The following is a 14,067-nucleotide window of genomic DNA, read 5'->3' as shown; positions in this document are numbered from 1 at the left end:
TCTGCAGCATGAGCGTGGATTGTGTACAATCCCACATTGGCTGCTGTGTGCCCCACTAAAAATGAGCAGCTATGTTTTAAAAGTGCTGAGCGAGGCCTGCCCTGCGTAGTGAGGGTGTTGCTCCTCTCAAATTCTATTTTTTAACTTTGTGCATTTTATAGTGAAACATGATCTTACAACTGGGGAGCAGAAGGTCTTGTAGCATGAAAGTTACAACCAACTCCAAGTCGCTTTCTCAAAACTTCCATTAGTATTTAAGAGATATAACTTAAAAAAATTTGGTTTGGAATTTCCAGTGGGTTTACAGAAAGAATTATTAAAAAACCAACTCTTTTCTCTACTGAAATGACAGTTTTACAAGCACAGTAAACACTGTGCTTGTCTCAAACAGATACCCAGAGTACACTTGGCAATTCATGGAAACACAAGGACAGAGAACTACAAGACAACGACAGAGAATGATAAGATTGCTGTTCTAGCACTTCATGAACTCGGATTTTACAATCTACTGAAAAATTCCTCAAAAACAGGCTTTTCTTCTTCACAGAGGAAGGAACCTCCCTATGAGTGCAGCAGCAGGTGTCACTGTTTCACTAACAAAACTGAGGCTGGAGATAGTCACCAAACTGACTTGGTTTTGACATTTTAATACTGTAAACTGGAGCAGAAACCCTAAACACTAACCACTATCATCTGACTGCAAATTATTAGCAATTAAAGTGCTGATTATTGATTATGCAGACTTCCTTCAAGCAAGATGTCACAGACATGCTAATATAATTTATTTCCACCTTGCTAGATAGATTGACCTGAAAAGCAAGGAGTTAAAACTGCATTTTAAAACCCCCATAATTTAAAGAAAATTATTTTGTATCTAATCTATTTAGAAAACAGTTGTTGAAAATCCTGTTCTTACCTGGCCAACTCAACATCACTTGGTTCTCTGTTTAAGCTGCATAATCAATGCATAAACACAAACCTTAAAGGAGTCGAAGCCTCGGTCAGCGACGTTCCTGCACATTCATGTGCTGATTAAAACTTTTACTGTCCACACAAGGGGATGGGCTTGAGCTCAGGGCACGGCTCAAAAGGACAAAACCCACCCCAGCAACGACATCACACAACTCTTTAGCAGAGGCTGCCTGACCCAGCAACGTGTTTATTCCAGGAAATGGTGTCATTCTGCCACTTAAGCTGCCTGCAGCAGCGCTGCCCCTCTCACACAGCACCTTCTAATCTCCCCGGAGTCACCAGAGGTGATCCCCGTCACACACACGCGGCGAATTTCTGTCTGCTCACATCACTGGCCTCCCACCTGCTGCCCGGCCACAGGCTCCAGCCACACACACTGCAGGGACACAGCCAGCACCCACCACTGCCTGGCTACCAAATTCATTTAAAGCCTTGCTTAAAGAAACCTTCTGTCAACGAGTTATTTAAGGAATTCTCTGGAATCATAGAATCACAGGATGGTTTGGGTTTGAAGGGACCTTAAAGATCATCTAATTCCAAATCCCCTGCCATGGGCAGGGACACCTCCCACCAGACAGGTTGCTCCAAGCCCTGTCCTGAACACTTCCAGGGATAGGGAAGTGAAAGCATCGTACAGCCATGGCTTTCTCTCAATTCTATGTTAAAAACTTGCTCTACATTTGACAAGCTTTGGTTTAAGACACACTTGTTCAGTTGCCTCTGTCTGGACAGTCTGGAACAGTTTAGGCAGCATTTTATAAAAAGCTCTTTCTAGACCTTTTTGAGGACAAACACATATCAGAATTTTATTAGCCTTGCATCTCTTCGCTTCACATCCTTGATCCAGCACTCAGCTTCTCTCAAGTGAAAGCCCCCACACTGAAACATGAGCCAAGTTGTGCTCACTGCATTCTCTGAAGGACTTCAACGTCGTTACCATGATTAATATCTCCTCTGCTGCAATATTCCACTTGCTTGCCTTCTAATTTACAAAAATATATGAACTATTAAGAGTTTAAGCTGAAGCACCTGTTATTGGCCTAAGCCCATCCTGGAGCACCTCATAAATCTTACATGACTCGTGTTTGCCAATCAGCAAGAAAGTTTCAAGTTGCTACTGAGAGATATGAAAAATATCAGCTTCAAACAAAGCTGGGGTACAGGAGGGGGAAGGGGTGAGCTGCTTTCTGCAACTGTAAGATAAAAGCTCTGGCAAGCCAGGCAGTTCAACCCTCTCAAGTTCTTTTTTACTAGCTGTTATAGATGTTGCTAATTAATCATGAATAAAATTATAAATACAAATATGATTTTTGGCACCATGTAGTTCCTTACTATTAACATGCTAACTGCAATACTTCTGAATTTAAACTTCCAGAAGTGGTAAAATTTCCCTTTCAGAGTGCTGAGAGTATTTCCTTGAGTTGGCAAGTCCAGCTCAACCCTCTCCAGAGCGAAAAACCTGGCACTTACTTGCATCCTTAACAGAGCACACATTAAGCCTGGACAGCAGTTGCCCAAAGTTTAGGGATCTGCTGTAGCACTTCATGTGGATCAAGAACCAGCAATTACGAAGTACAAAACTCTGCTACAATTCCAAGAGCAAGTAATCTGAGCTGGACAAACCTTCAGTGTTCCAACTGATGTATTCAGTTACTCACATATAAATCAGCACTCACAGGAGCAGTCACAAAGTCAGGCAGAGCACCTTGAGCTGAATTCACCAAGCAAATCCATGCCCCTGTGTGTCTAAGGCTGGAATGAAAACCTTTCTGGTCTATATACATTATCCAAGGAAAGCGACCATTTATGGACAGAAAAGTCCATCCAAATTTTGAATTCTACCACTTCCAATATTCCAAAGTTTAACAACGTGGAAAAGACATTTAAATATACAGTAATGACTTCCTAAGTATCTTGGAATCTCCAGTTCCACTGCACTACAGCTAAGCCAGTTCTGTCTCCTCACCCCTTAGAACAGCACCTAGCAAAGATACCCCTCAACATGGGACACTTCCTGTGATCACACCAACCTCATTTTATAATGGCACAAGAAACAGAGTCACTCCAAATGGCAGCACTACCTCTGTTCAGTGTCGACAGTGATTGTCCACATTTGGACAATCCTGTTTATTTCCATCTTCTTTTCATTTGTCACACATCCAGACTTTAATTGCAATCCTTCCCCAATCACTACTCCAACAATAATAACCTTTCCTATTAAGAAGCATTATTAGGCTTAGAAATTCTAACAGAAATCCTGGCAAAATACAGGTTATTTCCAGTAATTTCTCCCATCAGAGCAGAAGTTCTATGAAATCCTGTGCACAGTGACAATGACCTTATCCTAAGCAATCCATCATTTGTGGGGTACAGACAAGGTACCCTCCCATGACAGGACTCTTCTTGTAGAGCACCAGCCCATAATTCAAAAGGTTTAAGTACAACAGCACCACGGAAGCACAACCTGATGCCTGTTTCTACTGAACAGGATCCACTCAACAGTTGAATCCATTTGCAGCAATTTTATATTAAAAAAATACATTTACTGGGACTCCTAGAAAACTTTCAGTATTTGTGTATTTCAGTGCATTTATTTATATTTACTGCATTTACTGTTTTGCAGAGCAGATTTGTGCAGCCCCAAAGTTCCAGGGTTATTTTGTTTTCCAATACCCACATTAATCCTGGTAGCCCAGCACATGTATTTATAAGCTTTTGGTACATAAAATGCTGTTCTTTTCCTTTCCAAAGACTTCCAAAGGAACACTTCCTGAATCAGCAGAATTTTCTATTCACATGCATTAAATTGGTCTCTTTCTTCTCGCTCTGAAGTTCCAGTTTGACTTCGAGCCTGACCACCAAATAAAGACCACTATTAATTTCTGCTTTTTGACAAACACTGACATTATGAACAGATTATACATTTTCCACTGCAAGTCACATGCTAAACCTAATTTCTCTTGGCTCCAACATAGGATTTAATGATGGATTCAGTCTCAATGTCTGTGGTGGGTCCTCAAAAAAAATGAATTGTCATATTAAAACAAGTAATAAATGTGCAAAGGGAGAAGATATTACACAGAATTAAAACCAAACTAACCAACAACACCCTTGAGATCAGATCACTTAAATTTTAAAAGGGCAAGTATGCAACAAAGGAAAAATAATTCTTTCCCCTTTATGCCTGTAACATGTTGCTGTCTCAGATGATGAAACAGTTGTAAGCATGAAGCAACAAAATAACAGTACCCAAGTGATGAATAAATTCAACATACCTGGTTTCTTCCTCTGCGTTTACCATAATTCCTTCGCACAAGGGCTTTATAATTTTCATTTTTCTTGGTCAAATAATAATATAATACACAGTCAGGAACATTCTAAAGTGAAAAAAGCAGGAAAAAGTAGGCTTTACTCCTATTGAAAAGATAAGATTTGAGTTTTTAATTTCTCTGAACACTTAAAACGATTCAAGCCTCCAGACTAAAATAAAAAAGCTTCCATTTATTACAGTAAGTGTACACATTCAAGGTTCTGTTGTGTGTCTTAACAAATCCTAATTCTCCATTAATTCTTACATCAATTCTGCCAAATCAAATTCTAAAGACTAAAATTAATCCCAAAGACTGAGCTGGCAGTAGGATCTCCCTGACTTGGAAGGTTTCTCTGGGTCAGCACAGCAGCTCAGCAGAGCCAAGGCTGTTCTTATCTATGCTTATAGTTATTATAGTTAAAGCTTACCTGCTTCAACAAGCAAACATTCAAACTAAATGAGGTGCCATTGTCTTTAATCCTTACCAATTGTGTCATTGCAATAATTTCTGTTGGCACACACTGATTGTGTTACTGATCAGGTATTATAAAATTCTGTTACAGTGATAACTTTTTTGGACTTGATTTTTTTTTTTCAGGAGGACAAAATGATGCTGGGGCAAGTGACTTACATTTGGAAAGTTAGGGATCCCACCCTAGGCTCTATTTACATTAAAAAATGTCTTACCTTTCGTTCCAAGTAGGAAGCAATTAGACCAAAGTTCTTGGGATGCTGGACAAACCTTTTACAAATCAGAAATTATTTCAGTTTAACAACATTATCCATGATCAAACAAGCAAAATAATCCTGCACACAATCTGTTCCATCAGCAAGCCCTTCATTTACACGAGTGAAATTAGTCTAAAAAGCCCAGTTTTCACACTGTGCAAATTTAGAACTAAGCACTCAAAATTAACTGATAAATTTATGATCTGATAAAATGAGATCATATCTCTACTTTTCTCATTATACTGAAGTAACTAAAGGAACTAAGGTACTTCTGTGAGAATTTTGTATTTAAGGACTAAATGCATGTGAGCATACTCAGTTGAAAAATAAGTCTAAAATTTTGCAATATTTATTACAGCCAACTAAGAACATTATCAAACATTACTGCACAAAAGCTTCAGCATTCCTGATTTAGCTTTACATGATTGGGAAATTAACTGTCATTTCAATGTAATAAAAAGAAAAGAAAGGCCATTACTTCTCCTTAAAAATCTCTTTCTCGTGGTCTGTCCAGACGTTCATGAACTGCCTGTCTTTATAAACTTTCATGGGATCCTCCATCAGCCCGTTCATGTTAATGAACTTCACCCGTCTCTGTTCTGCATCGAACATCATGGGAGGGATGACAGAGAGCTGCCGCATTTGCTTCTCGTTATTCTACACAACAAAAGGAAAAGTAAAGAACACACAAAGTGTTGCTGCTGATGTTAACAGCTCTTGAATTACACAACTCTTAAAGCTCCACATTCACAGTCAGCTTGGGACTTGTTTTTGTACATGTCTTAACTCTTGCAGAAGTTGTCACTATCCCAGTGAACATTTACAGTCAGCTAACGGAAACAGCACCACAACTGCTGGAAAACCAAAATGATGGAGGGCTTGAGAAAAGGAAGAGTTTTCACATGTTTGTTACAGCTGTAAAAAACTACGTTGCAGCAAGCCTGCAATGAACGGCCACATGAGAAAAATCTAGGGCAGATACAATTAGAAAGCAAAACCCTCAAAAGAAAAGTATTTGTAAGACTTGCTTCAAGCCACACTTCACACAGATTCTTTCCAAGAGAGAAGAGCTTTCTCTTATCAAAGAAACAAACCCTCTGCAAGAGACCTTTCACTGCCAATGAAAGGATATTTATTGGCTGTGCTTCTACAGTGAAGTACAGCCACCAGCCTCACCTCCTGCTCAGAGAGTCCATCGATGATTTCTGAAATCTCATGTTCACTTCTAGCAATCGTTGCTGAAAGGCCAGCCCCTCTTTGGCCAACTCTGGGATGAGGAGAATACAGAGGGGAAAAAGGATAAAGTGGGAATTAGCTCTATCTGCAGGTTTTGCACACCACAACGACCTTCAAAATTCCTTACAATGCTGTTGCCAGTCTCTCAAATCAGTTAGGACCGGTCGTTCTTACGGAGAGTCAGAGCACAAACTTCGTCATGTCCTGCTTGGTTTTACAGTGAATTTGCAAAGCTCAGCAGAAAGGGCACAGAAAAAGGTGTTACCACCAATTCCACTGCAAAGTAGGTGCTTCAGATAAATGAATTTGCTTCTGCTGAGCATGAGAAATGTTCATCAGTGGCACAGAAATTATCACCTTAATTAGTACAACTGATACACCTTGAAAGAGCCTTTTATTTTTTTTAAGAAAACCACACTAAATTTGTCTTTTATCAATTTGGTCAAGTTACTAATACAGCACTGAAACTTTTACAAAAGAAATTTTTCCACTTTTGAATTGATTGGGAGAGCTGTAATTTGGAAGAATTTTTCAGCTTGTGATCTTCACCCTCAGGAACATCATAACAATATACCACAGCATGTGGGTCAAAAAGCATTTCAGAGGTAAAAATCACTACTAAATGGAGAGACAAAATACCTCAAAGATTTTACTGAATTAATCCATTTGCACAAAATCTGAGGAAAAAACCTTTAGTATTTACATAGCAGTAGTATTACAGCACAGCTATAGACAAAGAGGCCATTACATTAGAGAATGTAAATATAACATAAAGAGATGACCCTGTCCCCAGTAGTTTGCAATTACAAAGACATGATAGATTCTTCAAGGGAAAGCTTCTTATGTATGAGTGCTGTTCTCCTTCTAACAGTTTACTTTCTTCTTTTCCTGATTCCACAAAATCTTGCAGCCTTCACAATGTATTGCAAACTCTCTGCTTTCCCCATGTTTTATGAAGAAAGGTGATGTAGGCAGATGGTTATAAGAGATGAGATTAAATCTTTATGGGGCTTGAACTCTCAAAGGTGTATTGAAATTACTTCGAACATCAGATAAACAGATTTCAACACTAAATCAAACTTGACCTAATTCTAATTTGAATCTTATCTATCTACCTACAGTACTGCAAGGTGAACTCTTAAATGAATTGCACTTCATTCCTTTTAAGACTCCTTGTAGTTTCCATCTAACAAATGTCTGATAGATTAAATAATAGGGCCTTAATTGTTGCACCTTGAATATTTTAAAATGCAAAAATGTCTGGAATAAAATTACCTGGCAAGTACAACAAAAGATCAGTCAAATTGTTAATTAAGAAGACAAACGGTTTTGGAGTGTGGGGGCTAATGAATACAGGGATCATGAAACACAGGAGTAACACAGACACCCAGTGACAGAAAAATACCAGAATAAATTAGAGTGTGTGCCCAAAATGAACAGGCTCATGTGAAGCTGATGCTCCAATTGTCTTCAGAACTCCACAAACACCTTACTGAGCAACTTAACTCTCCTTGGCTCACTGACACCACAACCTAGCCTTTGCTAATTGGCCCTTTTCCTGTGTTCCTTTTGGGAAATATCGGGTTTGATGGCAGATCTGAAAAGGGAGATGGGAAAGGAACCACGGGGACATCACCACAGCGGCCTGAGAGGACACCAAGGGATGAGACTGGCACAGCTGGAGGGGAGGGACAGGAAAGGGGACATATGACAATGGATAGATAAAGTCATGGAGATCCTTAGGATGGGAAGTGAAACATGAGCTCAGTGCCATGGAAACACAGAGAACAAATGGAAGAACATTTCACTTCATGACACAGTAAAATTCTTTTTAAAGCAAGAAGGTGATGAGCATAAAACTTAATCACTAAAATTAACCAATTTCATAATAAATAATTTTAAAACTTAAAACTGAAGAGATATTTTGCAGGAATATTTCAAATCTCCAGTAATACCTTTGGAATCTTTCCTGCTGTTCTCTCTGCTTCCGGATTTCTGGGAATTGTTTCTCATAGTACTCCCGTGTTTTGCTCTCCTTGGCTTTCCTGCGTGGATTATTTTCTATCCTGTCTACTTTCTTCTCCCATGCCTCCATCAGCTGATCATAACGTTGACAGATTTTCTGTTCCTGTTAAATTCCAAAAGCAAACCTTGAACTAAGCAAAATACACCAAGTGATCAGAACATGTCACATGGGCAGACTCCTGGAATGCACAGATTTTTCCTGCTCTAGTCCCTTCCATTATGAAGATAACTTATACCAAATTTTCAGCACAGAGGAAGTGAGGAAGTGGATATAAAAATGTAGATTTTGAATATTATACACTATTTTTTTGCTTTACACATCCCAGTGGTATTTGGTAATTGTCATTACTGCTTTCTAGAACTATCCCACCTTCTGGTACCACACTTGTGTTAGCCTGAGGTCTTATTTTTCTAATCACTACATTTGGGAATGCAAGACAAGGGTCCAGACAGGAAACCAGCCACATGCTGCTTTTAGAAAATCATGGTGCTCTTACCCGTTGTTTTCTTGCATGGTTCCTTCTTTTAAAGAATAGGATCAGCTTCTTCCTCATCACCTGGTTTCTGGGAAACAGAATTAGGGGAAAAAAGTGAACTATATAAGAATCAGGCACTTCAAAACTACTCAAAACTCATCTCAATCCTAGAGGGCAGAGTTTCATTATGAGTAACAGTTTCAGGATAAAAAATAGGGTAAATTCCCAATGAAGTCCAGATAGCTAAATCACCTAATATTGTACTTTTTCAGAGAGGAGATTCTTGAAGCTGGCTGAAATAAGCAATTGAGACACAAAAGGTTCCCATTTCAAGGCAGGTGCTCTCCATTACCACAGGAGGGATAATATGCTAAAATGAGAACATTTGGTTTAAGCTATTATGCTTTTAGGGGGGAAAAGTCTTGGCAATTCAGCCCTAAAGTTAAGTTTTCCAATATATTGTTCAAGAAATAAGTACTTTGGAACTTCTATATCAATCTATTTGATGGAGTGGAGCAAGAATTACTTTTCTTAAGAGAAGCTTTTAAAGGACAGCCAGCTTAAGTTTTATTATTTATTTTTATCTTTAAATGAAGATGGAAAGCCAGGGCTTCCCTCTGCCTTCAGCACATATAATGCACATCTTGCAGAGCTATTTTACAACAAAGAAATCAGAAAGTTACATGGACAGGAAGCTTTTAATTATGGTTAAAACTCACACATCCTACTTGGAAATAACAGCAATGAAAAATGTGAGGGAATGTTTAAATCCAGATGCCCTGAATGGGACAATGACAGAGTATTAAAGCACTCACGTTTTGATGTTTTCATGGTAGACCTTGGTGTCTGATGGTTGGTTGTAAAGTGGCTGCAATTTTGGATGAGAAAGGAACACTTAGCACTTTGCAATGCATGGAACTCTAAAAGTGTATGCAACACATTTAACAATATTTTAGTATTCTGGCAACAGTGCACTTAATCTGAGATGCAGCAGAGCTGAAGGGACTAGAAGATATTCTGCACAAAGCATAGATTTCACTACTTAAAATTAGATTGTAACTACTTATGTATATAACAGTACTTCATTTCTTCATACTCCAACCTGTTCTCTCAAACAGATTCAAATCTTTTTAAAAATCACACTTTATGTGGCCAATGAACTCAATCAAGCCCCAACTCACCAGTGCATTTAAACACACATTTCTTCTATACATCATCACAGAACTGCAGCCGATCAGCACAACAGAATTAGAGCAACTGGCAACACAGGAAATAGAACAAAAGAAAAAAAGCAGAATTCCACAACTTACCAATTCAACCTTAGGACCAAGACCTTCAAAAATCTTGTGAGCTTCTTCTGCTTTTTTCTGCAAATAAGATTTTTTTTCATATAGTCTGAATAAATCCTCTGAAGTTCATGTCAAATCTGAACTCTGTGTTCTCTGCTAAACCCCTGCCTGACCATGTGAGATCTTTCTTAACCTACTTCTGCAATGTTGCCTCAGCAAATAAAGAAACCTGTACTTGAATTGTGCAGTTACGACTCTGATCTCCAAGTCTGGAAGCTGATAGAGCATAAAGGCAGAAACTGACCTCTGCAGTTCAAAACCAAAATGTAATAAGTAATACTGCAAATAATTACAAGGAGGAAGAAAGGTGTCCAATAAAATGAAGTATAATTAGCTTTGAAGAATGGAATAAAGGAACTAAAATTTTCCAATTGCCAAATCTGTGTACAAATGTTTGTGTGTACATAAACACACAAAGTCTGTCAAAGGTCCTTCATTCACACTAAGTGAAGACCACGAAATAATCCTGGCCCTTCCTTCCATGGAATGCTTGGGACGCAGCTCTGCTGTACAAAATCTAGTATTGTTTTGCAGGGGGGTTTTACCTCCTCAAATTAAAAAAAAAAAAAGTCTGTTGTCATAGAAATTAGCTGATCCTCTAAACTACAGAATAAAATTGGGAAATTAAACAAACACATACCACTCTCACAGAAGATCACAATACTTTCAAAATCCCCAGATATCTGACTCCCTTATCTCAAACTACCATGGGGAAAAAAAGGCAGGAAGCATTTTTGCTATTACTGTTGGCAATATTACTGAGCTCCTGGACTTTTCTCACCACTTAAACAACACAAGCTCATAATTTACCAATATATTACTTCTTAATATCTGTTCATTTATCCAAATCTTAAGTGCCAGAAGTCAGAGTTTATAAAGAAGGCACAAAATTCTACAACATATGCAGTTTTTTTTCCCTTCAGCTCATTTAAAAGTAGAGTCTTCAGCCAAGTTTGTCAGCTCATGTGAGGAATAGGGAACTCAAGATGAATTTCTGAGGCATTTTTCATATCACACACTTGAAAGGATATGTATGTGTGTGTTTATATATATCTATAATTCATGTATCTCAGCACAAGGCTCTAAGGATAAGACCCTCAGCTCAGACTGCTTACAAGATACAAGGAAGATTCCTGTGATCGAGAATAAAAAGGTCATAAAAATGTCTTTCATTTAGAGAAGCAAACAAACAGTAAAAGAGGGGTGGGCAAATCAGTAAAACAGAAGTAAAATTTGCCCCATGGAAGTAAATGAAGACCTAAAGAATGTCAGCACTGTGGGTCAGTGAGAGCCCCCCCGGTGAGGTGCAGAGGACACTCACCCGATTCTCATCGTAAATGATCTGGACAATGCTGCGGTGCTTCTGCTCCACGGGAGGAGGGGACACAGGCCTCTCAGGCTCGGGAGGCTTAGCAGCTTCTTCTTCAAGTTGTTGCTAAGAGACCAAAGAAAGAAAATCAGCCATCCATGTTCCCCCCACCAGTAATTAGTCACCAGAGATAAAATACGCAGCTGATCAGTCAGCACTGCCTCTTATTTCGCTTTGCACTGACAAGGCATGAATGAAATGGTTTTAGTGCCCACAGGAACAATAATAAGACTATTTTTTGTACTACTGGTAATCCAAATTACCTGTTTACAAGACTCACCTGCCTTGAATCAGACTTATTTCAGTTTGACAGAGCCACAGTCACTTTGTAATTTATCATTATTTAACTTTAAACAAAAGTATCAACTTAGGAGAACAGTTACATCAGAGCTGCCTTCTCACAGTGGAAATAAACCAGAGCTGCCTTCCTGTACTGTAGATGTTCAAGTGTCACCATTACTGCTGTCTTATGGTTTCAAAAGGTACAAAAGTCCTTCTAGCACTCCACAGAGAACATCATTCTAAAGGTACTTCACAGCAAAAATAAACCACTCCACATGCATTAAAGTTCCAACACTGTTACAATACCAAACAGGCAAAAAAAAGAAAATACCAAAACCAAAAAAAACCCACCCTGTAATCCTTTCCTAGCTACTACACTGCTGTGATTTACTTTCACATCAAATAAATCTGGTTCAGTGACATCTTCATTTTTCAAATATCCTTCACCCATGCCTGCCACAAACATACAGCAAAGAACTTGTGACACCAGGGATCCATCCTGCCTTGCAGTCCTGGCTAGAATGTGCTACATTGCTGTGCAAGAATTCCCTAAAATTTTAGCAGAATACCCTAAGACATGAGCTCAGTTATTTCAAGAGCAACTTTGTAGGTTTTTTTAAGTCAAATCACACACAAATGTGCACAAATGACCCTTCATAGATGAGATGCACAGTACTTGCTGATTTTGTGGAAAGGTGCACAGAGAGATAAGCATCATTAACACACAAACAGGTACTCAGTGACATCCTCTTTTGGTTTTCTGCTGGAGGTCACTTTACAGGTCATTAAAATTCAGACGTAATTAAATGTTTCCAGACCATAAAAACACACAGCTCCTGAGAGTTGTCCGTTTGTTATCCTGGACTTACAAGTTAACAAATCCTACAGTGTAACTCTCATTTCCTCCAGAGTTTAAACTAAAAAAAAGTAAAGTTGGCACTTTTTCTATCTGGATCTTTGAAAGTCAGAAAAGGAAAAGGAAACAAGGACTTTGTTTTTGTCAATGACTAACAGATGCCTCAACTGAAGGGTGGGTTTACTTGGCCACAACAGCTACAGGGAAAGTAACAACTTCTGCCAGCAAACATTTCCTTTGCTTCCAGTGGCTGAAGTGCAGTTCTCTGATGCAAAGCATAGCCACGACCATACAAAAAAAAAGAAAAAAAGATATTTCCTCCTTTATTTCTCTGCTCTCTGTGTTTATTCACACCCCTCCTACTGCACTTTCCCACAAGGCTAACCTTAGCTCCAGATATTAGGATCTCTTGCCCTTGGGAAAGCAGATGATCCAGGGACTTTTTTACAAGCTCTGGTTTTGGAGATGCATGCAAGGGATTCTCCCCTTGCACAGACTGCGAAAGAAGAAAGATGATCCTCCCCTCAGCCAGCAGGCAGCTCTGAAGCTGAAATTACAGTCACAGTGCCCTTGTTTCACAGCAGTTTCAAATATAAACCCATCTGCTGCTGCTGTTCCTATGTGGCTTTCTCCTACTTTCAAAAATGCTTAAAACTATGTGATGTCCAACTTATTTAAAATAAAATCATACACATAACCTTTCCTTTTTAACTTCTTCATCTGGTTCATATAACCAAAAAATTCACCACCATCAAAAGAAATTTTTCCACACCTCTTTCACTGGCAGAAGACAAGAGCAGTGTCTGCAATGCTTACTTGCTTTTTCTTCAGTTTCAGGATTTGCTGTTCCACTTTCGCAATTTCGCGATCTACGCGGTCCATGCTCTGGATCAATTCTTCCTTTGACAGCTTGGAAGGTGAAGCATTTTGGTCCTCCCCACAAGGCTGACCAGAAATTGGAGAAGATGGTCCCTCATGCTTTCCTCCAAAAGCTGGGTCCTTCCATGGGGACAGGAGATTGGGGGGGGGATAGAGAGAAATCAGTCATAACACAGGAATGAGTGCTCAGAAACCAAACAGCCAGGAATTAAAAACAATTTCCATTTATCTATAGCTCTGTTGAGAAGTCAGTTAAAGTTTTAATAATGCTCTAAATCTTTTAGAATTAACTGACAGCCTATTTATGATCCTGTAATTTCAAAGTCCACCTTTTAAAAAACCACCACACTGCAATATTTACCTTGAAAGCAAAGTAAGACCAAAATGCCTCCCTCTTAAAAATACATCTTCATAAATGTAAACAGTAACTTTTATTTTTAAAGGAAGGGTTACTTGACAGCCACTCCTCAATACTCTGCACCTATACTGAGGAGGATATTCTCAAATATAATCATGACTAGCTTGATAAAGCACATCAGGAGTTAGCTGTGGTTATAAACGTCAAGTTCTCTTGAATTTAGCTC

At 38.9% G+C, this 14,067-nt stretch overlaps 1 protein-coding gene across 1 annotated transcript in view; it reads right to left on the bottom strand.

The window, feature by feature from the left end:
- Window positions 1-14,067, bottom strand: part of NCOR1 (nuclear receptor corepressor 1) — a 55,564-nt gene that overhangs the window by 25,258 nt on the left and 16,239 nt on the right. Inside the window, exons 5-14 of the mRNA XM_017731029.1 lie at window positions 13,421-13,603; window positions 11,419-11,532; window positions 10,059-10,115; window positions 9,564-9,616; window positions 8,770-8,836; window positions 8,203-8,375; window positions 6,188-6,278; window positions 5,490-5,668; window positions 4,970-5,024; window positions 4,248-4,349 (exon numbers count right to left, since the gene is read on the bottom strand). Of these exons, the coding sequence (XP_017586518.1) occupies window positions 4,248-4,349; window positions 4,970-5,024; window positions 5,490-5,668; window positions 6,188-6,278; window positions 8,203-8,375; window positions 8,770-8,836; window positions 9,564-9,616; window positions 10,059-10,115; window positions 11,419-11,532; window positions 13,421-13,603 (1,074 nt within the window). The remainder of the gene's footprint in view (window positions 1-4,247; window positions 4,350-4,969; window positions 5,025-5,489; window positions 5,669-6,187; window positions 6,279-8,202; window positions 8,376-8,769; window positions 8,837-9,563; window positions 9,617-10,058; window positions 10,116-11,418; window positions 11,533-13,420; window positions 13,604-14,067) is intronic.

Source organism: Corvus brachyrhynchos, unplaced genomic scaffold (assembly GCF_000691975.1).
Source record: "Corvus brachyrhynchos isolate BGI_N302 unplaced genomic scaffold, ASM69197v1 scaffold283, whole genome shotgun sequence".
Lineage (NCBI taxonomy): Eukaryota > Metazoa > Chordata > Aves > Passeriformes > Corvidae > Corvus > Corvus brachyrhynchos.
This window is presented reverse-complemented; position numbering and strand designations above follow the sequence as displayed.